Source organism: Eriocheir sinensis, chromosome 44 (genome assembly GCF_024679095.1).
Source record: "Eriocheir sinensis breed Jianghai 21 chromosome 44, ASM2467909v1, whole genome shotgun sequence".
Lineage (NCBI taxonomy): Eukaryota > Metazoa > Arthropoda > Malacostraca > Decapoda > Varunidae > Eriocheir > Eriocheir sinensis.
In genome coordinates this window covers 7,824,124-7,849,501 of record NC_066552.1, presented here as the reverse complement: position 1 = coordinate 7,849,501, position 25,378 = coordinate 7,824,124, and the positions used below count along the sequence as shown (strand labels likewise).

At 42.5% G+C, this 25,378-nt stretch overlaps 2 protein-coding genes across 11 annotated transcripts in view; one reads left to right on the top strand and one right to left on the bottom strand.

Annotated features, from left to right (window-relative positions):
- Nucleotides 1-14,004, top strand: part of LOC126980391 (glycine receptor subunit alpha-4-like) — a 110,076-nt gene extending 96,072 nt beyond the window's left edge. For 2 of the 8 annotated variants that reach the window (XM_050830274.1, XM_050830273.1), the window contains 7 exons: nucleotides 71-205; nucleotides 1,319-1,517; nucleotides 2,337-2,441; nucleotides 3,031-3,100; nucleotides 3,311-7,937; nucleotides 9,710-9,827; nucleotides 13,846-14,004. In XM_050830274.1, the coding sequence (XP_050686231.1) occupies nucleotides 71-205; nucleotides 1,319-1,517; nucleotides 2,337-2,441; nucleotides 3,031-3,100; nucleotides 3,311-3,658 (857 nt within the window). In that variant the 3' untranslated portion in view covers nucleotides 3,659-7,937; nucleotides 9,710-9,827; nucleotides 13,846-14,004. The other 6 variants (XM_050830277.1, XM_050830279.1, XM_050830275.1 and 3 more) reach the window with 6 other exon arrangements.
- Nucleotides 12,935-25,378, bottom strand: part of LOC126980390 (uncharacterized) — a 13,383-nt gene continuing 939 nt past the window's right edge. Inside the window, exons 1-12 of one of the 3 annotated variants that reach the window (XM_050830271.1) lie at nucleotides 21,902-22,036; nucleotides 20,706-20,868; nucleotides 20,002-20,201; nucleotides 19,579-19,748; nucleotides 18,877-19,030; nucleotides 17,132-18,100; nucleotides 16,250-16,404; nucleotides 14,981-15,194; nucleotides 14,353-14,504; nucleotides 14,128-14,238; nucleotides 13,815-13,983; nucleotides 12,935-13,546 (exon numbers count right to left, since the gene is read on the bottom strand). In XM_050830271.1, coding sequence (XP_050686228.1) covers nucleotides 13,274-13,546; nucleotides 13,815-13,983; nucleotides 14,128-14,238; nucleotides 14,353-14,504; nucleotides 14,981-15,194; nucleotides 16,250-16,404; nucleotides 17,132-18,100; nucleotides 18,877-19,030; nucleotides 19,579-19,748; nucleotides 20,002-20,201; nucleotides 20,706-20,862 — 2,724 coding nt within the window. In that variant the 5' untranslated portion in view covers nucleotides 20,863-20,868; nucleotides 21,902-22,036 and the 3' untranslated portion in view covers nucleotides 12,935-13,273. Of the gene's footprint in view, nucleotides 13,547-13,814; nucleotides 13,984-14,127; nucleotides 14,239-14,352; nucleotides 14,505-14,980; nucleotides 15,195-16,249; nucleotides 16,405-17,131; nucleotides 18,101-18,876; nucleotides 19,031-19,578; nucleotides 19,749-20,001; nucleotides 20,202-20,705; nucleotides 20,869-21,734; nucleotides 21,842-21,901; nucleotides 22,037-25,378 lie in introns of those variants that run through there. The other 2 variants (XM_050830272.1, XM_050830270.1) reach the window with 2 other exon arrangements.

Below are 25,378 nucleotides of genomic sequence, written 5' to 3'. Positions count from 1 at the left end.
AACGTAACACATCCCTCTCCCCTTCCTCAGTCCTCCTCTAACCTAACCTAACACCGTCCCTCCTCCCCAGACGCCTACACGCTGGACAGGAACGTGTATGTGTGGGTCCCTCCGGGTCTCGAGGTATCCAGCAACATTCACAGCGAGCAGTTCCTCATCCACTTTGAGAAGACAGACCCTTACACCCGCGTCCAAGATGTCTATGGTGAGTGGATGAGGGGGAGACAGAGTTGGATGCGAGGGAGATAAAGGAGAAAAGGGTGATAGGTAAGGCAAGAGGGAAAGAGAATGGGGAAGAGAGGGATAGTTTGTGACCGTAAAATATAAAAAGGATGTTTATTGAGAGAGGGGGATGAGAGGGAAGAGAGAGGGATAGGGAAGAAAAAGGGGAAAGAAGGCAGTGGGATAATATGTGCAGCAGCGAAATGTAGGGGATGGATGTAGATATGGATATGGATGTTTGTACTGGGTGTGGATGAAAGGGGAGAGAGTTGGATGACGGGGAGAGAGAGGGGCTAAGAAAGGAGGAAGGATGTGTTATATAAAGGGAAAGGTAAGAAAAGGGAAAATGCTTTGAAATATGATTGGGTAGGGTTTAAGAAGGTGAACAAGATGCATTACGTCAAGGAGGGGCAAGGGAGGAGTTAGGTGAAGAGGAAAAGGCTGCGTTTTGTCAAGGAAGATGTGGTTAGGGAGGGTAGATGTCAGGTGTAAGGGGGGGCAAAGGAAGGGGATTAAAGACGAAGAGAGAAAGGAAGGAAGAAAGGGAGAATTTTGGCGAAAGCGACATAATTTGAGTAAAAAATTGGTTGTTTATGATGAGTGCGGGATGAGAAGGGGATGAAAAGGTAAGAAGGGATAAGAAATGAGCTATAGAGAATGCAAAGGGTGAAGAGAGCGGGGAAAGTGATAATTCGTACCTGAGTGCCTGAGAGAAAAGTCAAACCTCCTCTCTTTCAATCATTCTTCACAACTACCTTTACCAACCACCTTCACCATTCTCCTTTACCAACCACCTTTACCAACCACCTTTACCAATCAACTCTACCAGTCCCCTTTACTTATCACCTCTACCAACCTACCTTTTGACAACCTTTACCATTCTTCCTTACTAACCATCTTGTTGCCACTTTTATCAACAGCCTTCACCAACCCCCTTACGAACCCACTTCACCAATCCCCTTTACCAAACCCCTTACTCTCCCCCTTCACCAATCCCCTTTATCAACCCTCTTCACCAACCCCTTTACCAATCCCCTTCACCAACCCCCTTCACCAATCCCCTTTACCAACCCCCTACCCTCTCTCCCCCCCGCAGGCACCTACCCCGCACTGGCCTTCCGCTTGCACATGACGCGGCGGCTGTCCTACATGCTCCTTCAGGTGTACCTCCCGTCGGGGCTCTTCGTGGTGGTGTCCTTCGTGTCGCTCCTCGTGCCCGCCGAAGCCATCCCGGGCCGCATGACTCTCTGCATCACCACCATCCTCACCATGTCGGCCCTCCTCGGCGTGGCCATGTAGGTGTTGAAGCCCTCTGGTGGTGGTGTTGGATCCTCTCTGTTGCCACTCCTTATTCTTTTTTTTTTTTTTTATTTTTTTTTTTTTTTTGCCTATTTTTGCCGGCAGCTTAGGGGTCAGTGGGGCCTGATGGTCGGCCCCCAGCTTCTTCAGGTGGGGTGGGGCAGCCCAGCCCGTTCTGGCGCAAGCGAGTGGCAGTGTTGGTAGCGGCATCTTCTCTTGTGTGCTGCCACCCCCCCAGAACTCGTTTGATGGACGGCGGACGGCTTCCTCTAGGATGGGGTGGTCTGGGTGACAGCACACAGGTGGTTTTTTTAAGCTCGGCGGCGGTGAAAAAAAAAATCCGAGTGGTACCGTGAGGATTCGAACCCGCGTCGTCCATCACGCTGCGAATGTGGGTCCAGTACGCTACCAGTTCGGCCACCGCCTACCCAGTGTTGAAGGACTTTAATAATGGTGGTGCTTGGTATTTTTTATTGACCTTTTTTATCGTTACAGTAGAGGGGGCAGCTCAAAGGAAATAAAAGAAACATAAAAGCCCGCAGGCACTGTTGTAAAAAAAAATAGCCATAGACTTTCCTGATAAGTTTACATGTGCTGTCTATTCTAATGAGATTTGTTTATATAAATATGGATGTAGATATGGATATGGGTGATTGTACTGGGTGTGGATGAGAGGGGAGAGAGTTGGATGAGGGGGAGAGATAGGGGATGAAAGACGAAGAGAGAAAGGAAGGAAGAAAGGGAGAATCTGGGCGAAAGCGCAATAATTTGAGTAAAAAATTGGTTGTCCTTGTATCCTTGTCTTTCCTCCACAGGCAGTCCACGCCGAGTGTAAGCTACGTGAGGGCCATAGACGTGTGGCTCCTCTCCTGCCTCTCCTTCGTCAGCATCGTCCTCCTGGAGTTCGGGGCCGTGATCAAGTGAGTGCCCCCCTTCAGCCTTCCCAACGGACCCTTCCTCCCTTGGCCGTCTTTGTAGTTTCCTTCGTCGAGTTCATTATGTCCCTTTGCTTTTCGCCTCCTTATTTTATTATCATCAGGGTATCAGGAAATTGACCTCTCTTTTTGTACACTCCTTTGACCTCTATTCAGGAGCAGTAAGTAGCGGGCTTTTTTATATTTTTCTTTACGCCCCTGAACTGTCTCCTTTGCTGTAAAAAAAAATCGGTTTGTTCTGTCTCTTTCTTTTTCTTTTGTTTCTTCTTTATCCTTCTCTGTTATCGAGTTTATATTCCTCATCCTTCCTTCATGGACCTATTCGCCATCCTTTTCATTCCTCTTTGTTCTTTCTATTCGTTTTTTCTCCTCCTTAGGTTCCATCCCTTCGTGTGTTATGTGTATATATGTTTTTTTTCTTCTACCTTTAATTATCCTTCTTACTCTGTTGTTATCCAGTGTTTATTCGCCCCCTTTATAATTATTCCCTTTGCCCTCTTCTCCATTTTTCTTTTTTCCCCTCGTCTTTTGCCCTCTTCTTATTTGATATACCTCGCTTCCTCCTTCTTTCCAGGTTGCGGGAGATAGAGAACAGTAACCCACCTGCCTCGGAAGCATCCAAGGTAGTGAAAATATCCGTGAAGGTAAACCACATAGTACGTGTAGAGTAGATGCCGTAGTAGTAGTAGTAGTAGTAGTAGTAGTAGTAGTAGTAGTAGTAGTAGTAGTAGCAGTAACTATATAATCATGCACTAAGCCTCAAAATCTCAAACAGAACCTCAAACAGATAAGAACATAAGAACATCAGAACGTAAGGAGGGCTGTCAAAACCGAAGACCTTTTTTTCTCCTTAGGGTCCAGAAGACATCGAAACACTAGCAACCACAGGAGTCCAGGAGGGTCAAACGGTACCACAGGGGCTCAACTCTCAACTCCTCCAGGCGGCACTAACCCAGGGGCAGCGGGAGGAGGAGGAGGAGGAGGAAAAGCAACGAAGATACGCCTTGAAAGCAGGATGGGTGTTGAAAAGCCACCCCAAGATGAAATTACCGACGGCCAAGCAGGTGGACCGGATATCTCTGGTTCTGCTTCCCTCCTGCTTCGTCGTGTTCAACCTGGCGTACTGGGCGTGGTTTTTGACGGGCTCCCAGATGGCGATCCCCGACCTGAAGGGAAGTAACGACACGGTGGAGGCGACGTAGGGAATGTAAAGTGGGGGTTAGCTAAGGGATTCGAACGGGGTCATGAACAGAATGTCTTGAGGTGTAGATTCTCGTTTTTTATCGTTTTTTTTTTCTTTTTTTCATCGTCGTCGTCGTTGTCTTCATCATCATCATCATCATCTTCACCTCCTAGTTTTTGTTGTCCTTGTTCTTTTTTTCCCTCTTGTTATTGTTCTTCTTGTTCTTAGTCTTTTCTTCTTAGGGGTCAGAATTGCTTTCGTGGTTTATGGCTTTCTAATTAGCTTTTTCTTAGTATTCATTTGTTTGTGTGTGTGGCAGAAATAGCAAGAACACAGTAGTAGTAGTAGTTGTAGCAATAGTAGTAGTAATTGTAGTAGTAGTAGTAGTAATAGTAGTAGTAGTAGCAGTTATAGGTCACGGTAATGTTGTTATACTAGAGCGATTTTTCAGTCGTATCAACACCGTGCGGTCATCATGTACTATATAAATAAGTCGCTTCTCTCTCTCTCTCTCTCTCTCTCTCTCTCTCTCTCTCTCTCACCAAATGGCATTATTAAGTATTAAAACGCTCTGAGTGACGACCGAGGGATGAGCAGCCACAGAACACAAGTAATAACCAGGTTCCAAGACTCTCCGTAACTCTTTTATTCTCCCTCAACAACGGTGCTTCTCTACTGACTCCGTCCACACTCGAGACACGAGATTTATTTATTTATTTACTTACCACCGCGAGGACGTAAATCTGTCGCTGCGTCTCACGGGACTGAAAGGAAAATGTCGTTAAGGTTGCCGAGTTGTATTTATGGTGTTTTGTTAGCCAGTTGCATTCGAGTTGGTGTTCACTGATCAGGGGACATATTCTCCATCCTTTCGGAGCCTCAAGACACATATTTGACACAGTTCTCGTAGGAGTTTGGGGCTTTTCCAGGGATACTTTTATGACCCTGGTGGTACTTTGATCCTTCTCTACCATGCACCTAAAAGAATATCCCTTAGAACGCAATCACTCTCCCTTTTGGCCCTTGAAAATAGTTTATGAGAGGCGAAAACGTCTGAGGATACCGACCCAGCTTCTTATTTCCGTCAGTCTGAACATGTATAAATGAATATTGACGTTTTTTTTATTGAAGATTTGCCGGTGTTGGAGAGCTTTTTATCCCTTCATGAATGAGTAAATATGCAAGCTGTGTGGGATATGAATTTGAGGAGTGTCATTTGGAATTTTTCTCCATAAATTTAAAGAATAGATTATTTTTGGCATGCTACCGACGTTGTTAATGAGGAATTGCTTATAGTGATGAAGTGATGTTCCTTTGTGAATCGTACAAAAAATATAGACTGTGTGGATTACGATTTAAGGAATATTGATGGAAACTGTCTTCATAAACTTGCAAGAATACTTTATTTTGTGGCATAACTATCAATGTTTAGTGAAGAATTGCTTGTAATGATTTTTTGTTGTTGTTGTTGTTGCGAATGCGTTAAAGTGCAACTTGTGTGCGTTACGAAATTTAGGAATGTAGGAAAACTAACTACTTCATAAATTCACAAACAGGTTATTATTGCAAGTCTTACCAAGCATAACCATCGACGTTTTAGTGAATGATTGCGAATGGTAAAGTTCTGTACCTTTTGTGAATGCGGAAATATGCGGAAAAATGCTCTGGTTATCACGAATTCAAACAATATCACTCGAAAGCTTGCTCCGTAAATTCAAGGGTTTATTTTCGATAGTCTCACCACGCAAAATCTTCTACGTTCTAGTGAAAGGTTGCCAGTAATAATTAAAGTTGTGTACCTTTGTGAATGCGGAAATATGCGGAAAAATGTTCTGGTTATCACGAATACAAACAATATCACTCGAAAGCTTGCTCCGTAAATTCAAGGGTTTATTTTCAATAGTCTCACCACGCAAAATCTACGTTCTAGTGAAAGGTTGCCAGTAATAAAGCTGTGTCCCTTTGTGAATGCGGGAAAATACATGCTTGGGTTACAATGATTCTTTTTTTTTACAACAAAGGAGACAGCTCAAGGGCACAAAAAAAGGAAACAATAATAATAAAAAAAAGCCCGCTACTCGCTGCTCGTAATAAGAATCTAAAGAGGTGGCCTAAATAACATTATAAAAAGACTTGCTTCATAAATTTCCAACGGTAGATTATTTTCAGCAGTCTTACCAAGCATAATCATCGACGTTTTAGTGAAAGGTTGTGAGTGATAAAGTTGTGTCTCTTTGTGAATGCGGAACAATACATGCTTGGGTTGTAATGCTTCTAAACAATGCTATTAAATTTGCTTCATAAATTTACAAGAGCAGTGTTTACGGTTGCCTTAATATTATATAACCTAACATATCAAAACGAAATAACATAACATAACATAAAGCAAAACAAAACAATAAGACAAAGTAATATTATATAACGTAACATAGCAAAACGAAATAACAAAACATAACATAAAGCAAAACAAAACAATAAGACACAAAGTAATATTATATAACGTAACATAGCAAAACGAAATAACATAACATAACATAAAGCAAAACAAAACAAGACACCACGTAATATTATATAACGAAATAACACGAATGTCGGTATTTCAGTGTGGAATTCCTGGTAATGGAAGGTAACGTTCCCTTGCGAATTCATGAATCACGTTGACTGTAGTTTTTGTGAGTGTGAACAATGTGCTCCTGAAACTTGGCAGATGAATAATTCTTCTGATATACAAATACGTCTATTTTTAGCTGCTATTATGTATTTGAAGACTGTTATTCGGAAACGTCCATCATTCTTTCACAACAGAAGACGAATAACGATCAGTATGTACGGACAGGTCTATTTTTTATGTGTAACGACTTAATGAATCAAATATACTTCATGAATGGTTGATACACACACTTTTTACCTCAGAACCTTAATTTACATGAGGGAGAAGCGGACACACAAAGAAGATAGAAGATAAAAGATACAAGATACAAGAGAAAGAGCAGAAGACGAACCACCGAACTCACGAAACGAAGCAGTAGTTCGAAGCAATAGAGGAGATAAGGAAATAGAAATATACGTCGGTAAATGTAGTAACCTTATAGTGTATTAACGTTATAGAGGCATATATAAAACATTAATACTCCCTGCTTATACAAGGAAGGGAGGTTCACATAGAGTCAGAGAAATGCTGTAAGTTAGGAAATGGAGATCAAGAGAATGTGAAGGACCAACACAACAACCAGTGACGTAACATGAGGGGGAGGATATACGGAACGAAGCAGCACCGAACCAGCGAAATGAAGCACGCGAGGAAGACAAAGACACATTTAAATATTCCATAATAATGTGTGAGGGATTTAAATCATAGAGAACAGCTGTAGAATAACGAAGAAAAATAATTAAGCATCGAGGAAGACTAAAAGGACAGAACACACCAGGGAAAAGATGATAGGGAAGAAACAAAAGGTGAACCCCCGAATTAAGGAAACGATACAGTACTTCAAAGCAATAGAGAAGATAGAGGAAGATAGTAGAACATAGAAGGAAATAATAAAAAGAAGAGGTGAGCACACGAATAAGATAGAAGATAGATGATGAAAGATACATGTACAAGATATAAAAGAAAGAGCAGGAGAAGACGAACCACGGAAGCTACGAAGCGATTCAATACTTAAAAGCGATAAAGAAGAAAGGAAAAAATACAAGATCGAATAAAAGAACAAAGAACAAGACGAGCCACAGACCCGGAAGAAAACAAAAGAACATAGACGATATAAGAAGACAGAAGATAGAAGAAAAGAACAAGAATAGGCGATTCGATACCTCAAAGCGATAAAAAAGAAAGGAGAAAATAGATCAAATAAAAGAACAAAGAGAAGGCGATCGAACGAACCCACGAACCTAAGCAACGATTCAATCCTTCAAAGCGATGGAAAAGATACAAGAAAATAGAAGACGGAAACTAGACAAGAAAATGAATCAGAAGAAGAACCAAATCCCCAAGTAAGATAAAAGAAGAAAGAACAAAAGAACAAAAGAACGAGAAGACCCAAACCACCGAACCTACAGAGCGAATCACCCTTTCGAAGCAATACAGGTCACAAGAAGAGGAGGAAGATCATGGCGGCAAGGCAGGCAAGAAGGTAGTTGGTTATTTGTCTCTCAGTGTCCGTTGAGGCTACCCAGGGCCCCTCGTGCATCCTTCCCGAGGGCGGCAGGGTGAGGGGGAGGCCGTGGCAGGGGCAGGAGGCGGCGTGGACAGCAGAAATGGACGGATATGAGAAAGTTTTAACGGCGGGAAGCAACAGGTAGGCCGAGACTCTCTTGTGTACGACCTCACCTGTTGTTGTTATTGTTTTTTTTTCTTATTATTTTCACATTTTTTCCTCGTAGTTGTTGTTGCAAGTGTTGTTGTTTTCTTATACTGTTGTTCTTGTGGTCGTTTTTTTCTTATACATTCTCTTTCTCCTCCTCCCGTTGTATTTGTTTTCCATATTCCTCCTCTTCCCTTTCTCTTCCTCACCTTTCCTACCCCCTTTCTTCTCTTGTTTTCCATATTCCTCCTCTTCCCTTTCTCTTCCTCACCTTTCCTACCCCCTTTCTTCTCTTGTTATCCATATTCCTCCTCTTCCTTTCCTATCCCCCACCTTCCCCCTCCTCACCTCTCTTCTTCACTTCCTCCTCCTTCATTTAGCGCTCCGTTCATTATTACAGGTCTTTTTGGGTCCAGTCTGACAGTATGTTTAGTTATATAGGGTCACAATTCAGGTCCGTAGTTTTGGCAGAATTTTTTTGGGGGGGGGCTAGAGGGCATCACAAGTTCATGAGGTGAGTGGGGGAGGGGGGCGAACGGAGCAAGCTTGCGCAGTTTTGGGATAAGCACTTTTAGGGGCATTTTGAGGCCGATTTAGAAAACATTTGGGTCTATGGCCCCCCTTGCCCCCCCCCCCCGAAATTATGACCTTTCAATAGATAGAGGACAGACACACTCGAGTTGCTGGTGAGTGTGGTCATGGCTCCAAAACGGCTTCCAAACCTGGGGTAAATTGTTCTTTCCTGTGGGGTAATGGAGAGACAGATCGAGGACGACGAGAAAAAAATGTAAAATAATACCTATTGTGATAGGCTTAAGTTGTCATTTTAATTGTCCTGTCCTGAATTGCTTCTGCTAATAACTCTTGGTTTGAACTAACCTTGAATTAACTCATGCATTCTGAAATCTAAATATCAGTGCTAACCCAGCAAAAAATGTAGTTGTGGACGCATAAGCTGAGAGGGGTAGTAAGTTAAGTGTGGAAAATGGGGTAACAGGTGATCAATGGTTGGTAAGTGCCTGTATAATATTCATGGGAAGACTTAAATAAGGTTGTAGGAATTATACACAGGGACAGGTTTATATAGAGAAGAGACAATGAGGATGAGTTAAGGATGCAGATGCAGTTTAGTTGTGCTAATTTTTATTTTTCCACTTGTTTCATATTTACCTGTATCATTTTTACCTGTCACTTTTGCCAATACCATTTATACTGATACCATTTCTACCTGTGCCATTTTACTGTCATTGTAACATTACCTTAATTCAGTAAAGGTCCAGATGATTCACAGGTGTGGGAGGGATGTGAGAGCATGAAGTGTACAGCGCAGACTATTGTAATGGGTGAAGCGTGAATCATTAATTTGGTTTGGGTGTGTTAGGAGGATACTAAGATATTTTTTGACGTGCAGAGGGTCTGGGAACGTTAAATAAGGGGTCAAGGGATGGTTTGGGCACCTCTGGATAGCTGAACTGATAACATTGAGGAATACATGAAGGAAAATAGTGAGAGGGTTTGTGTTGTATAAATCTCGGTCCGACTTGAGGCCATCGTACTGCAAGGTCTTTTCAAGGCTCATTATAGGTAAAGTATTCATCACCTCAGTGACCTATAACTTGATGCTCCCCTCAGGGAAACATTCTATAAGTCCTGCACAGGTCCAGACCCTTGAGTATGCTGGGCAGTAAATAAGACATTTTTCATCATGTTATTGTGCTGATTTATAAATGGTCAACCATAATACTGCCAAGTGTTGCGTATTCCAGGTGGACTCGGATCAATGGACCCGTGAGCCCCAAGGGTGAGGCAAGACAAGTGTGCAGTGCAGGGCCACCAGTGACAGGCTCCACACACTGGCACTACTCCGGGGAGTCTCAGGTAGAGGTAAACATTACACTGTATACTTCACAGTTTATTAGCTATAAATAGTATACTTTCTTTGTTTCCTTAGTCACCAAATTTATTAATTTAATTAAAATCAATACTAATGAGCATTAGTGAAATATCAGTAGTGACTATCAATCAATATTAGAAGACACCTGTATTCATTATCTTTGGTAAATATTGACAAGATGATGCTAGGAAGAATATAGCCCTTAAATAGAATAAGATATACATGCTGCTCTGATTATATATTAAGATTCCTCACATAAATACAAACACACACTTTTTAAAGTATACTTGTACACATTTACACACTTCATCACATAGATATTATGGTTAAAAATGAAACCTGCAATCTTAGTCAGAGGATAAAATATTTAACTTTAGTCCAGTCACTTCAGCTGCATCCCTGGCAGGGACGCAGGGTAGGCAAGGACGCTGCTGCTTGGCTGTTTGCAGGCAGGATGTTGGACGTCTCCGCCGCCCAACACTCTGGCATAAGTTCAGAATATATTCATATTTCTTGATTTAGCTCATGTTACACAAGATAGACAATATTTGTTTACATCTTTGAATTAAACAATTCTTGTAAAACTATAACAATTTTCAAAACTGGATAGGATTAAAAAAGTAATTACTGAGTATATACTGTGTATAAGAGATGTGAATACCACTTTTTACAAATCCTTTCTTCTCTTGTATTTCACTCTACCTAAAACCTAAAAATATTGTTATATTTAGGAGAATTTTATGTAAGAGAACAAAGGTTCCATTAATTTCTTAAAGGCTTGAAATATTAATAAGAAGTAAAAAGTGGTATACACAGGAATGTTATTTTCTGAATTATACTTACCAAAATTATCTTTTTTACTATTTAGTTTTGAAAATCACATTACAGTTGTACAATCACTGCTTAATTGAATATGAACAAAACTTGCTATCTTGTGTAACAGGTGAGCTAGGTAAAGCAATGTACATAATTTCTGAACCTGTGCCAGCGTGTCAGGCGGCGGAGACGTCAACACCCTGCCAAGAGCTGGGGAGTCTGAGGTGAATGAACTACAGCTTCCTGTAACCCATCTAGCGGTACTATTACACTGTCATTGAAAGTTACAAATTGTAATTATTTAAGTCCTGTCACCCGTCTAGTCATTTTGCACTGGAATCAAGTTGGCATAGTGCTAAGTTGTTGAGGGCTCAGGTAATGCTACTATAATCTCAGCACCCAAGTCCGAGGTGTGCGTTATCACGCTTTGGCAACCTTCTGTTACACAGTGTGTTTGATTTTGTGGATCATATGTGCTGGCCTAGGCATAAGAAATAGTTGTTTCAATGATATGCAAGCAGCAATGACAAATACTGTCAATTATAATCAATATTTAGTTTCATATTATTATTATGTAGCAGACAGCTGTTTTGATATATAATCCTCCAGATGGAGGGCATCACCGCCAGGGATATTTAATAACTATAATCAGCGACCTTATATATTAACAAAATGGCTGTCTGTGATATAATTAATGAAACTAAAAACTGACTAATTGATGATGTTCGTCACTGCTGCCTGCGTATTATTATTGATTGTTATTTGTAGTGGAGGCAAGTTCAGTCATAGTGGCCAGTTATAGAAGGCCCAGGTCTATTTGTATATATTCTTTCATCCATGTATCCATCTGTCCATCTATCTAGATTGATATATTCTGATCTCCCCTGACCACTGCATCATTACAGCCACACAACACTCCCCTCCCTTCTTTCTCCCAAGTATAACAAGCTTCAGCATAAATAGACCACTTATTTACAGCAATTTTCTGAAGATGACAAGCCACATAAAAGAGCTACCAGCCTGTCTTGTGGCGGACTATAGTCTGGCTCGGCTAAACGTGCGGTGAATTCAACCCACACCCAGCCACACCCGCAGGTTTAGTTGAGCCAGACTATAATAACAGTATGATGTATAGATACACACCACTGGACTGAAGAGGTTAGGCAAAACTAGTTGAGAATACCTTGATACATAATTGCTTCCTTTCTCCTCCAACTTGTCAAAAATACTAATACACTTTTGACAAGCTGCAAATGTGTATTGAGGCGAGTGTGTTCCCAACTAATTTTACTTAACCTCTTCAATCCGGTGACATATCATACTATAATTAGTCTACCATAAAAGAAAATGGGCTTGAAGCTGTTTTCTGTGCTTCATCATCTTCAGAATATCATTGTGAATAAGTAATCTATACATGCTGAACCCTGCTACATTTAGGAGACGGAGGGGAGGAGGGTGTTGTGTGGCTCTGAGCATACGGAGGGGAGGAGGGTGTTGTGTGGCTCTGAGCATGATGCAATGGAGACAGGAATCTATCTATCAATCTAGATGGATACAAGAGATTGAGAGAAATTATCTACTTCAGATGACTTAAGGTGATATGGGCATCTTCCTGCTCCATACAGGTCATGAGATGTCCCATTTGTTGCTTAGAGGTCATCATGTCACCACCCACTCTCAACTGTCTGTCAGCAATTTCCTTTTCATCCTGAGTTGTGTCACTCCTTCACCAGATGCTGTTACACTTGGCTGGTGAAATGGCCTGCACCAAATCTAGTTCTCTGGTTAACATGTCTACTACTGGCAATGTGTAAGTTCTCTGGTTAACATGTCTACTACTGGCAATGTGTAAGGCCTCTGTGACCTTTCTCTCCCAGTAGCTCAGGCCACTTTTCTGTACTATTGCACTATCCCTTTTTCACAAGTGTACATCTTTGTCAGTATAGTTCACCAGGGCATTTACTTAGTGGTACAGTGCTCTGGTGGATCCTATACACCTGCTGAAGTGAGATAGTGCAACAGTGCTGAGGAGTGGCCTGAACAAAATAGAAGTAAAGTCACGAGGCCTTACACATCACCATGAACAGAACTGTTGACAAAGAACTGGGTATGTGGTGAGGGCCAAGCCAGCAGCCAGGTTTTGCAGATCCTACAAAGGAGTGACTTGACCCAGGATGAAAAGGGGAGTGCCGACACCTTATAGCTAGCCAACAGAGGGTGACCTGACCTGACCCCTGAGCAGTGAGTGGGGTGTCTCATTTGACCTGTACACAGCAGGAAGACACCTGAACCACCTCCTTCCCTCTGACAAAGCCTTTGAGTGAAACTGGTGGAAAATGTACTAACACCAATACATCCACATTTCCTTTCTCCTCCTTCCCTATTAGACACACATAAGAACCTGTTTTAAGGACGTCTACATGCTGAAAACATGTATAAAACTATCACTGCAACCAGTTAAAAATGTTGTGCGACCCCCCTGCACACACACACACATACCCTGACATTCTGCATTTCACAGGTAAATATGCAGTGAAAATGGGCTACAGCATCAGACACACAACCCCAGAACCCATTGAAACCTTCACCCAACACACACATGCACACAGTCACTCCACACTCAGGTCTTGAAGAATGAGGTGATGGATCTTTGTCCCTTGAGGAGTGGCTTCATCTTGGGTTCCTTCTTCGCCTTGGGTTCTTTCTTCTTCTTGGCTCCCTTCTCCTCCACTGCCGGCTTCTTCTTGCTCTTCGTCTCCTCATCTTCAGTACCCATGTTGGAAATGTCCTTCAGTAGTGACCTCTTGCTCTTCTTGGGTTTGCCGTTGTCTTTCTTGTCTGGCTTGGGTGCAGGGGAGGCTGTTTTACTCGTGGTAGGGACTGACTCTTCCTCCTGTAGGGATGTTAAGTATGTTAGGTCCCTGTTTTCTTCATGTTACGATGAGCATGAAAGAGTATACAACCTTATCTCTTTCCATTCATTTGGTCCCTAAGCTGAACGTGTCCTAGATTCTTTCATACCATCAGGGTGGGGTTTCTCTATAAAGTAGTGATTGTGTGTGTCCATGAAGCCAAACAACAGAGCAACACAATATCCCAACAATATTTTTTTTGCATTCAGTAGGCAAGTGTCTCTTTTAGAAATGCATCATATGACTCACCTGTGTTACTTCTGCCACAATCTCCCTCCAGTCCTCTGAGGGGCGCTTGGCTGCCTTGCCCATGGCCTTGAGGGACGGACCAGCGATGGGCGAGCTGAAGGAGAGGTTGAGCTTATCGGCATCGATGGGGGACATGTTGATGGGCGCCCAGGAGCATGCCGACTTGAACCTGATAAATGATTAATAAAGATAACCCCAAATTTTCTTCTATGAATTAGCCTATATCAATCTTTTCCTGTATTTTACTCCCAGACAAATGATACTGTGGAAACAAGACAATAGAACTCTTACTAGCAAGACACGTATAACTTGCCTCTTTGGCTGTGCAGGAGCAGTTACTGATTGTCCCATCTTCCTCTTAAGTCTTGTCTCTAGATCTTCCTCTTCTTCCTCTTCTCCCTTCTCATAAATTACTGCTGGTGACCTGGATGGAGAGAGAGTCAAATGAAGATATTATAAGTACTACCAATATAATAAGTCACATCTACAAACACTGACCACAAATTTAACCTACAAACACAAGCATCTCTATTCTCACCTGAAGAGTGTGAGGACTGATGGGACCTTGAGAGGTGTTTTTGTTGTCTTCTTGGAGCTGCTGAGTTGTGTGAGGAGGTCGCCGCCCAGCGCATCCACCACCCCGCCGCCGTATGCCTGCCCCCCAGCCGCATCACACAGGCGGATGAGGTGCTGGAGGATGGAGAAGTGGTTAGGGGTGTGTGTGTGCTAGGAAACAAGTTGCAGAGGTACTATAGCAACTACTGGATCAATGGGAAAAAGTGACGTTCTATATAATTGTGGATTGTATATATGTAAAAAAATAAGGTGAAGACACTATGACCACACTTGTATTGAATTGAGAGAAGAGAATCAAGGTATTATAGTGACTGACTGCAACTTAGGTAATTATGAGACAAAGCAGCAATGTATTTAAAGGCCCAGTACCAATGATGCAGCAATATAGACTTATAAATCCAGACAAGAATAAAATTAGTGTAAATAAACGAACTGGGACATTAAAGAAGAAGAATACAGAGAATCCAATATTATAAGAGGGCTGAAGTTTGCTGGGTTTGTCACACTCAGATCGAGACAAGAATTTAATTAAAGAGAAAAAAAGGAACTAAGGCATTAAAAAGAATCGATACAAATAATTATAATCCAACCTTAAGAGAGGGTTGAAGCTTGCTGGGTTTGGCACACTCCGAACCATCCTTGTCAGCAGAGGCATTCTTGTCCCTCTCTGCGGCCTCCACCAGTTGATCAAGGGCAGCACAAAGGTGGTCAGCAACGGCCTCAATCATCCTGCGTTTCAGCATGCAGCCCTTCATCTTGCCCAGGCTGGTCTTGATGCCACACAAAACACGAGCTGCACCTTGCCTGGAGTGGAAGATTCGCCATTGATTGATTTTGATTGTTCATTAACCCGGTAGCAGCAGGGACCATGTTTCTTAATGGTCCCTCTAAGCGAGAAGAATGAGAAAAAATCATCCCTCACACAAACCCTTTCATAATATATATCAAAGCATTTGTGATCAGATTATGTATCATTTATTTTGGGGGGTTTATATCATGGCACAAATTTGGCCCGTCGCTGCTACCAGGTTAATTAACATCTTTCAGGTACATTCCTTTCATATGACTGCTGAGATAACATGGTAGAAAGTATGTCAATTTTCACAAGGAGAGTATACAAATGAATCCTAACTTATTTTCAGTGGGGTTCCAGTTCTGAGGCAAGATAGTACAGTCCAATTGAGGAGCTAGCAAGTCCTACCACATGATACACAAAGCAGCAGTAACCTAGCAGCTTTAGGGTGATCTTTTTTCTTTTTCTTTACATCAAAGGGCATGGCAAAAAAAAAAAAAAAAAAAAAAAAAAAAAAAAAAAAAAAATCTCACCACTCCCATAATAGATATCAGTAAAGAGTATAGCGAAAAGAGAGGTCAATTTTGGGTGGATCTTAAGGAATGTAAGCGTATTCAGTGATATCTTGGCACTGTTTTACACAAGTCCAACATAACCTAACAGCAATGAAATGATGCTTTCGAGGGGTGAATGTATTAAAGATCATGACTGTTTATAAGATGTACGTATGGATGGTTGTACACAAGATGACAGAAACCAGGCAGCTACAACTTATGTCTCAAAGGGGTCTACATACTCAAGGTTATACATAAGATCAAGGAAATCAAAGTTTGAGTGCAATATGGACTGACTTGGTTGAATAAGCAAACCCACTCTAACCTAGCAGTGATGGGTGATGTCATTTTTATAATCAACTGGTTTAGAACACTGGACTTATAACACCTGGAAAATACATTGAAAGAAGGAAGGAGAAGGAAAAGAAATATGAAGAAAAAATCCTAACAGAAACATAAAACAAGGTAAAAAAATAGCCCCCAAAATTCCCACAAAACATCTCCCTCTCCACCTTGGGTCTGTCTGTGCCTCCAGCGTACTCTGAAGCTTCATGAGTGCGTCCACAAACTCCCCGAGAGGTTTGGAGTGGGCGAGCACAGGGTTGTCGGGCTCCGGCTGGTACCCCTTGCCGCCCAGACGCTGCCGCAGGATAAACGACACAATGGTCTGCCAAGAAAGAGCAAACAGTTATTTATGAGTTTGTCTTTTTTTCTTTTTTCTTTTCTTTCATGTGAGATTTTTAACTGCTACATTTTCATATCTTTTATTGTAAGCTTCCCTGACCACATATCCAGATCTCAAGTCTTCCTATTGCTTACTGTTCCAAGAGTGAGCAAACAGTTAATTATGAGTTAGTCTTTTTTTCTTTTTTTCCTTTCTTTTATGAGATTTTTAACTGCAACATTTTCATATCTTTTAATGTAAGCTTCCCTGACCACATATCCAGCTCTCAAGTCTTCCTATTGCTTACTGTTCCAAGAGTGAGCAAACAGTTAATTATGAGTTAGTCTTTTTTTTCTTTTTTCCTTTCTTTTATGTGAGATTTTTAACTGCTACATTTTCATATCTTTTAATGTAAGCTTCCCTGACCACATATCCAGCTCTCAAGTCTTCCTATTGCTTACTGTTCCCTTATCTCATTACCAAATCACATACCCTGTTCCTCATTACAAGCCTTCCCATCCCTTACCATACCTAACCACGCATCCTATTTCTCAACTCTTCTCATCCGTTACAGTACCCTTATCTCCCTACTTATTCATATCGTATTCCTTATTACAAACATTCCTATTCCTTACCATACCCTTATCTCCTTCCCTAACCATACATCCAATCTCTCTACTCTCTTATCCCCTACCCCAAGACACACAGGTAGTCATATCCGTTTCGTTACCTGGTACATGGGCATCTCCTTCCGCTGGGCCTCCTGCCTGATGTCCGTGAAGCCCTGCTGACTGATCTCCCTCCCAGGCATGCTGCAGGCCAAGGTAAGGGCCAGCTCATCCCTTGTGTTGATCATGAGCCGCACGTGAGCCAGGAAGAGCCGTTCAACGTATGTCTCGGACTCGCTGTTAACCGTGGCTCTGGCAGGGTAGCGAGGCGCCCCATCAACCACCTCCGCCAGGGTCTCTTCCACTCCCTCCACCTGTATAGCCATTGTTGAAGGTTGTGTTCTTGGTTTCTCTGGGGTGAGGGTGTTGTCATTTTCGCTTTTGGTTTGTTTTTCTGTGTTGCTAGGAGTGGGTAAGGTCTTGGTATTGCTGTGTTCCTCTTGTGTTGCTGGTTTTGCTGGTGTGTTTGTGTTGTCGTTTTCGCTTTTCATTTGTTTTTCTGTGTTTCTAGTAGTGCTTGAGTTCTTGGTATTGCTGTTTTCCTCTTGTGTTGATGGTTTTGTTGGGGTGGTTGTGTTCTCGCATTCTCCCTTTTCTTCTTGTGTTACTGCTTGTTCATCCTTGTTGCTGTCCTTGCTTTCCTCTTGTGATGCTATTTTGTCTGTAGTATCCATGTTATTGCTGTCATCTTCCTCTGTTGTTGGTGCTCTCTTTCTTGGGGTGGCCATTTCGTTTTGATCATCTGCTGTCCTCTCTGTTGTCTGTGAGGGTGTCTGTGTGCTAACTGTGTCCATGGAACCTTGTGGCACTCCATCAGTCTGGTCTGCTTGCTTCTCCTCGTGTCTGCAAGGTGTCTGAAGGATGGTGGTCTCGTGGATGCCGGATATGTCAAGGGCGGAAGGAGAGTGAGGAGCGGCGTCAGGGAAGGGCAGCTCAGTGCTCACTCGGTACACTCTGGAGTCCTTGGAGATGAGCTTCAGTAGTGCTCTCTCCATCAAGGGCAGCTCCTCCAGGCCCTCAATGATGTATACCTGGTGGATGTTTGTGGGTTTTAGTGTTACTTCAAAGGTACCTTCTGAACATTTAAATACTGTATGAGTAAGTCATTTAAATATCTGTAAGTAAAAGAAAACACTGTCACTATCATCAACAAGCTCTATATCTTTTTTTCTTTGCTAAAATGTTCTGTCTTTCTCTGGCTGTAAATATTTGGTTTTGGGTTTTCAAACAAGTGCTATTTTTGAGAGTGGAATAAATTTAGTATAATTGGCACACTAAACATAGGCTACATAGCAAAGATTAATTAAGTCCCATTAAGTATGCATGTTCCCCCTCACATACAAACACACATGCACATCATCAAAACTTCAACATCTATCAAAGCATAAAACATACATACCCCCTCCACCTCCTCTCTCATTAGCTGCTCAGTACCTCCTTCCTTCTCTCTGTTAGTATCTTTGGAAAACCTTCTGCCAGTTTGACTTAGTGGGTTTGTAAGCTCCCCAACGAACACAAAATATGACAAAAATTCCTTGTATGATGCTTGGTGTACAAAGAGTACATAAGAAATCTAAGGAAACTATACAGGAAATCTCTTTAGTATCAAGTCTCTCCACCTGTATAGCCATTGTTGAAGGTTGTGCTCTCGGTTTCGCTGGGGTGAGGGTGTTGTCATTTTCGCTCATTGTTTGTTTTTTTGTGCTGCAGGAGTGCATAAGTTCTTGGTATTGCAATAAGTGTAAGTAAGAGCATAAGTGTGTGGGGCTTACAAGGACACTGTTGGACTGTAGCACTGCCCCGTTACCTTGCAGAACACCTTCCTGAAGAGCGCTGGGTCGTCCCTGAGGAGGCAGCGCACACATTCGAACACCCTGAAGTGGTCCACACACAGGGAGTCGGACAGGAACTCCCGGTACGCCTTCTTCACCTCCTCTATCTCCCGCTGCACTGGGTCATGGCTGCGGGGAACAAATGTAAAGACCCTCATCTCCTTCCTTACCCATGCATCACAACTCTCGATTCTTCTTATTCCCTACTGTACTGCAATCTACTTCCCTAACCACACTTCCTATTCCTCCCTCATCACAGGCATTTTGATCGCACACCCCAAGACACACACAGGTACACGTATCTCGACTTTGTTACGTGCTATACATGGGCATCTCCTTCCACAACCCAACATTTTCATCCACTTAACCTTTAATGACCTTTACTGTGATCATATGCTGCTTTATTTTCCCAAACTATTCACATTTTCAATCTTTAGCTCCTTTAATTATTTGTACAGTGTCATTGCTGTCAACCTACATCTTTTTTTTTCTTCTTTTTTTCAATGTTTCTCTGTCTATCTGATAATTTTTTCCACTCTCTACCATGATTATTATTTGCTGTCTCATTTATGTTTTCAACTAAGCTTTCATTATGTGTGGACTGCAAGTTAAAAAAAAGGCAGAAATCAGTAAAAGAAAAGCAACATTCCTGACCCATCCAAGGGCTTGTGACTCACCTGTCCTGGCTGGCCCTCAGGTGGTTCAGCTCCTCCAGTGTTTCTGTCTCTCCCTCTGCCTCTTGGTGACCAGACCCAGCCTCTCCCTCTCCTGCCCCCACCGTCTCTCTGTACAGGGCATTCCACACATCCAGCACATCACTCGCTGCTGCCATAAACTCCCCTCGTCTCTGGAATAAGTGGGATAAATTCAGAAAAAGAAAAGAAGAAAAAATCACCATGTCTGCAATAAATCTGGAATAAATATTATAAAAGAAAAAAATCTCCTTATCTCAGCAACGTGGAATAAAAAAAAGAAGGGAGGGAACCATCAGCAGTGGAGACGGTGAGTGAGTGAAGCAACGCAACCCCAGGCATATCCTCCCCTCTCATTTATATATACAACTAGGCTTTCATTAAGTGTAGACAGCACCAGCTACTCACCTGCTTGTTGATCCTGGCGAGGCACAGCTGTATGGCCTGGTACTGGTCTTGCAGGGACAGCAGGATGCAACGCTCGGAGGGCAGCAGGTGGTGGGCGCGGCAGGCAGACAGCAGGTGGGAGGTGAGGCTGTGTACCTGTCCTGCCTCCTCCCAGCCCACCTGTGCCACGTATGTCACTACACCAGGTGACTCGGGGCACTCTGCAGGATGGTGTTAGTTAATGTTTAAGGGATATTTCGTGTTGTTACTAAATGGTCTTCAAATGAGATAAATACAGTTTGTGTTGATATTATATGACCTTGCTGTGGAGTCTGCTACATGTTCTAGAAAGCAGCAAAATCTATTGAAATAAAACAAAACAAAAATTCTTTTCATTCAAAACTGTGTAAGGTAATGTCAGAAGAGTGCTTATGAGTGAAAAAAATTCTTAATGATTTCACAGAAGCTATGGAGTCAGTAAAGTTACATGTTATGCAATGTAAGTAGCGTGAAAAAATACTAACCATAAAAATATGATTAAATACGAATTGTAAAGAGGCTCAAGAATCCAATGATCTAGCTTTTCAGTGTACCAGCTCTGAGACAAATGTTTGACCTCACTGGTTACAAAACTACTGTGAATAACTAATATGAAGAAAAAAAGTATCAATGTAGCTACAGAGAGTAATGTTAGAAAAAAAAAGGGGTGAAGGTATTCAACACACCTGTAACAAGAAACTCCTGGACCTTTGTGAGAACTTGCTGGCGCTGCTGAGCGTCATCCAGCGCAGGCACCAGGAACACCGGCCTGGGGGCAGGGGTGTCCTGGCCTGCCTCTGTCACCTCACCCTCCACCGCCTCCACACACTTGTCATCCGCCATCTCCACCTAGGAAACAGTGAGGTAAAACTCTCCGTCAGTAAAAAAAATTCAGAACCACATAAGCTACATCATTTTTATCTTTTACAGAGTATAATTTCTCTTACAAGTAAAAAATAATGTACTTCAGCAAGACAAGACTCATATGATTCTTAAACTAATATCAAATAAATAAATAATAAATAAGTGCCTGCTGCTGACACTAAGTAAATACACAACCAAATATTAAAATCCAATTTCAAGAGTAACCAAACAACCCTCACTCAGCACCTGCTAATATGCCCATGGAGGCTTCTCTCCCTAGCAAGGCAGACTAATATTTCATTACCAAAACTTGTCTTTATGGGTCAAGAAAATAAACTGAGCCTCACCCTGACCTATTATCACAATGAACAAAATGAAAAAAACATTTAAACGTTAATTATGGTCACCACATATTCCAACTAGGTTTAGTTATTGGCATACCGGTAACTAGCTTGGAATGCTTTTTTTTTCGTATATATCCCTGGGAAGATGATTTTTTTTCCTAATATTTTTTCTAATGAATACAGAAATTATCCCCATTGAACAACACTGTTTTTCAGAATGGATACCGGTACCCCATTATCTGGATCTGGATAATACATTTCCTAACATATTCCAACGTGTAAGTAAAGCCAAGTTCAGAATATTCGCATCTTTTGCGTGACTTCTAACGAAAGAATCCCTAAACTGTAACTTGGCCCATCAATAACAGCTTGGGGGTACTGAACAAAGGAACACAGTATTACAGACATCGGTATTTCCTTATGATAGGCCTTAACTTTACACTATCCACGAATTTAATCCTTGCACAGAGGTCACCATAATCCCAAGGCCAGCGTCCCTCTACTGACCTTAAGAGCCAGACAAAAGACAATAAAGAACCCGCGGGCTGAAGGGCGGGCAGCTGTCACCCTTCCGGCCACATCCTCCCCCCGCCACACCCCTTTACCATCACTCACAGGTCCAATACACTCACAAAGCCTTTATGTCACGTCCATGGTGCTTATATATTACTCACCTGAGGCCTCGGGGAGATTGTGTTGCTTTAAATAAGGAAAATGAAGGAGAAGAGGAAGCAAGCGGCGGCCACCCAGCTGACAAGGAAGAATTTGAACTTTTGGTGGGAGATTCTTTCCAACGGCACGCTATTCTACTCTTTCCGGGGTGCATATTCGTTGTTTTTGGCTTATTAATAATGTTTGACGACAATATTAGGGCTATGGTAGAGAATGGAAGATAGAGAATTTAATCAGCTTTCACACCATTAAGGTCAAATTAAGATAGCTTTGAAAATAATGGAAAAAATAGAAAAAAAGTGAAGGGGTGTGTGAGGGACAAATGGTGGTATGGTAAGTTTTGTAAATATTCAGAAAGTATTAACCCGGTAGCAGCGACGGGCCGAATTTGTGCCATGATTTAAACCCCCAAAAATAGATGATACATAATCTGATCACAAATGCTTTGATATATATTATGAAATGCTTTGTGTGAGAGGTGATTTTTTCTCATTTTTCTCGCTTGCGGGTCAATTAATACGCATAAAGAACATTAGTGGTGTTGCTAAAATGAGTGCTGGGTTGCGTATTCGTTGTATTTTGCTTATTAATAAGTTTTGTATATATCTAGAAAATAGTAATACGTATGAAGAACATTGGTGATGGCGTTCAAACGAGTGTAAATTTGTGTAATGAAGAACAAGCAACATCGATCACCATTCACTAAACCGTTTGCTGCTGTTGATTGGTAAGATAAACACTTCTTCTTCTTCTTCCTCAGTGATTTACGGGCTGGTATGGACGGTAGGTTATGTAATATGCAGGGAACTCAAACCCCTACTAATATCAACAAATTAATGAAGTGTTTCCTCGGGTTTCAGAATGATTTTTTTTTTCTAATTTATCTCCATTGTTCGTGCTTGGCTGCTTGTCCTGTCACCCTCTTACTGGTTCAAGGGCCCATGTGATTGTTTGAACTGTTATACCTATTATTGCCGGCCCCTGCTGATAACGTGGGCAGGGGGCAGGAAGGGCGGGCAGCCGGCTATCAAGGGGCAGGCGGGAACGAGGCAGCTGCTGCAGACCTCCCCGTTATTCCCAGACGCGTTCACCTCTCGCAACAACTCTTTTCAAAGGTCGCAAAGTGGATCATTCGGGTTCTCGGGAGTATTTTTCGTGATTTTGGTGGAGAGGCCTTGTCAAACTATCACTATATTGGCTCTTATAACTACCCATGGAAATACTCTCAACCTCGATCTACGAAAGCCTTACCAAATGAGAGTGTGTGAGCCCTGAGATGTTTGAGAATACTGGACCAACGGGAGGACAGGAGCAACAGGATAATACAAAAACAGTTATTATACTATGGGGAGGCTGTCCTGACCCAGTGCGAGGAAGATGAAGAGGCACAGCAGGTTAATTAAGGTCAGTGCAGGTTAATTAAGGTCAGTGGCGAGACGAGCTGAACCACCACGGATTCTGAAGGCAAAGAAGGCAAATGGGACACATATCATAGGAATAATTTTGAAGCTCACAGAAGGGAAGGCCGAGCAGTATCTGTGTATTAATTCACGAATACCATGGACAGGAAACGCCTACGCTAAGGATGGGCTGCCAGTGAGGCGACGCCGTGAGGCCGTGAGGCGCCACCCAGACACAGAGGATTGATTATAGCCAGACACGCAGTTTCCTTGAGCGAATGAATATTAGAATGAACTTATAAGTCAGTCGTGGAGAGAAGGGACGAAAGTTATGAAAGAACGTAACATTCTGAACTTCATGCATAGATGATCATGAAAATTACAATAATATAAACTATTCATACATGATGCGCAGTATCTTATCTATTTATTTAAAGAGTCATGTTCTGAATAGTAATGATCAGAGAGTCAGATTCACGAAAATTGATAAGAAGATTATTGAAAGGAGTTTACTGCAGGGTAAGGGAAGCAATGGGAAATATGATATTAATTAGAATTGGGAAATGTATGTAAGCTAACTCGCAATGTGTGTGTGTGTGTGTGTGTGTGTGTGTGTGTGTGTGTACCTAGAGAGACCAGAAGGCCCTTAGTGTCATCTACCGTCGCCACCTGCCCTCTCGTGCCCCGGTGAGGACACTTGGGGAGCCTCGACCTTGGCCCTAACGAGGTGACAGCGGTGGCCGGTGCGCCTCGCTCCCCTCACCCCGCCTGGCATGGTGCCCCGGCGGAGGGTCAGAGGGTGGCACACGGGGAGAGTGAGCTGGTCGGGTGCCAGAAGTTTGTCTGATTATTTGATTTGCATTCAAGTGTCATTGGTATAAAGAGGGCAGTCGAGGACCGGTTATAATACAGGAGAAGAAAGAGGAGCAGGAGGAAGAGGAGGAAGAGGAGGAGGCGCAACCGTGTCAAACGTAGGAGACCACAGCTTCTAACACCCATCATAACAAGACCACAGCTTCTAACACCCATCATAACAAGACCACAGCTTCTAACACCCATCATAACAAGACCACAGCTTCTAACACCCATCATAACAAGACCACAGCTTCTAACACCCATCATAACAAGACCACAGCTTCTAACACCCATCATAACAAGACCACAGCTTCTAACACCCATCATAACAAGACCACAGCTTCTAACACCCATCATAAGAAGACCTCAGCTTCTAACACCCATCATAACAAGACCACAGCTTCTAACACCCATCATAACAAGACCTCAGCTTCTAACACCCATCATAACAAGACCACAGCTTCTAACATCCATCATAAGAAGACCACAACTTCTAACACCCATCATAACAAGACCACACCTTCTAACACCCATCATAACAAGACCACACCTTCTAACACCCATCATAACAAGACCACAGCTTCTAACACCCATCATAACAAGACCACAACTTCTAACACCCATCATAACAAGACCACAGCTTCTAACATCCATCATAACAAGACCACACCTTCTAACACCCATCATAACAAGACCACAGCTTCTAACACCCATCATAACAAGACCACAACTTCTAATATCCATCCACAGAGCCAGAACTTCTCATATCTACCATAACAAGACTACAATTTCCAATATCCATCGCCACAAGACCTCAGCTTCTAACACCCATCGTAACAAAACCACAACTTCTAATATCCATCCATAGAGCCAGAACTTCTCATATCTACCATAACAAGACTACAGTTTCCAATATCCATCGCCACAAGACCTCAGCTTCTAGTATCCACCCCCAGAGCCAGAAATTTCCTCCTTCTCCTTCGTCTTCGTCTTCTGCAGCCTCGGTTTTATCTTCTCGAGCATTGAAAAAGGAGCCGCTAGGAAACAACACACCCGTCGATCCCCTTCCCCCAGGCCCCTATCACTTACAAGGTCACGGCTTTTAGTGTGTATCCACGCTATCAGATCTATCTTCCACCGTCTTCCGTGTGTTTTGTCTCATAATCTTGCCTAAGTGAGGAGCTATTGCCTTGAATCACCCCACCTACCCCGCCTCACCTCGCC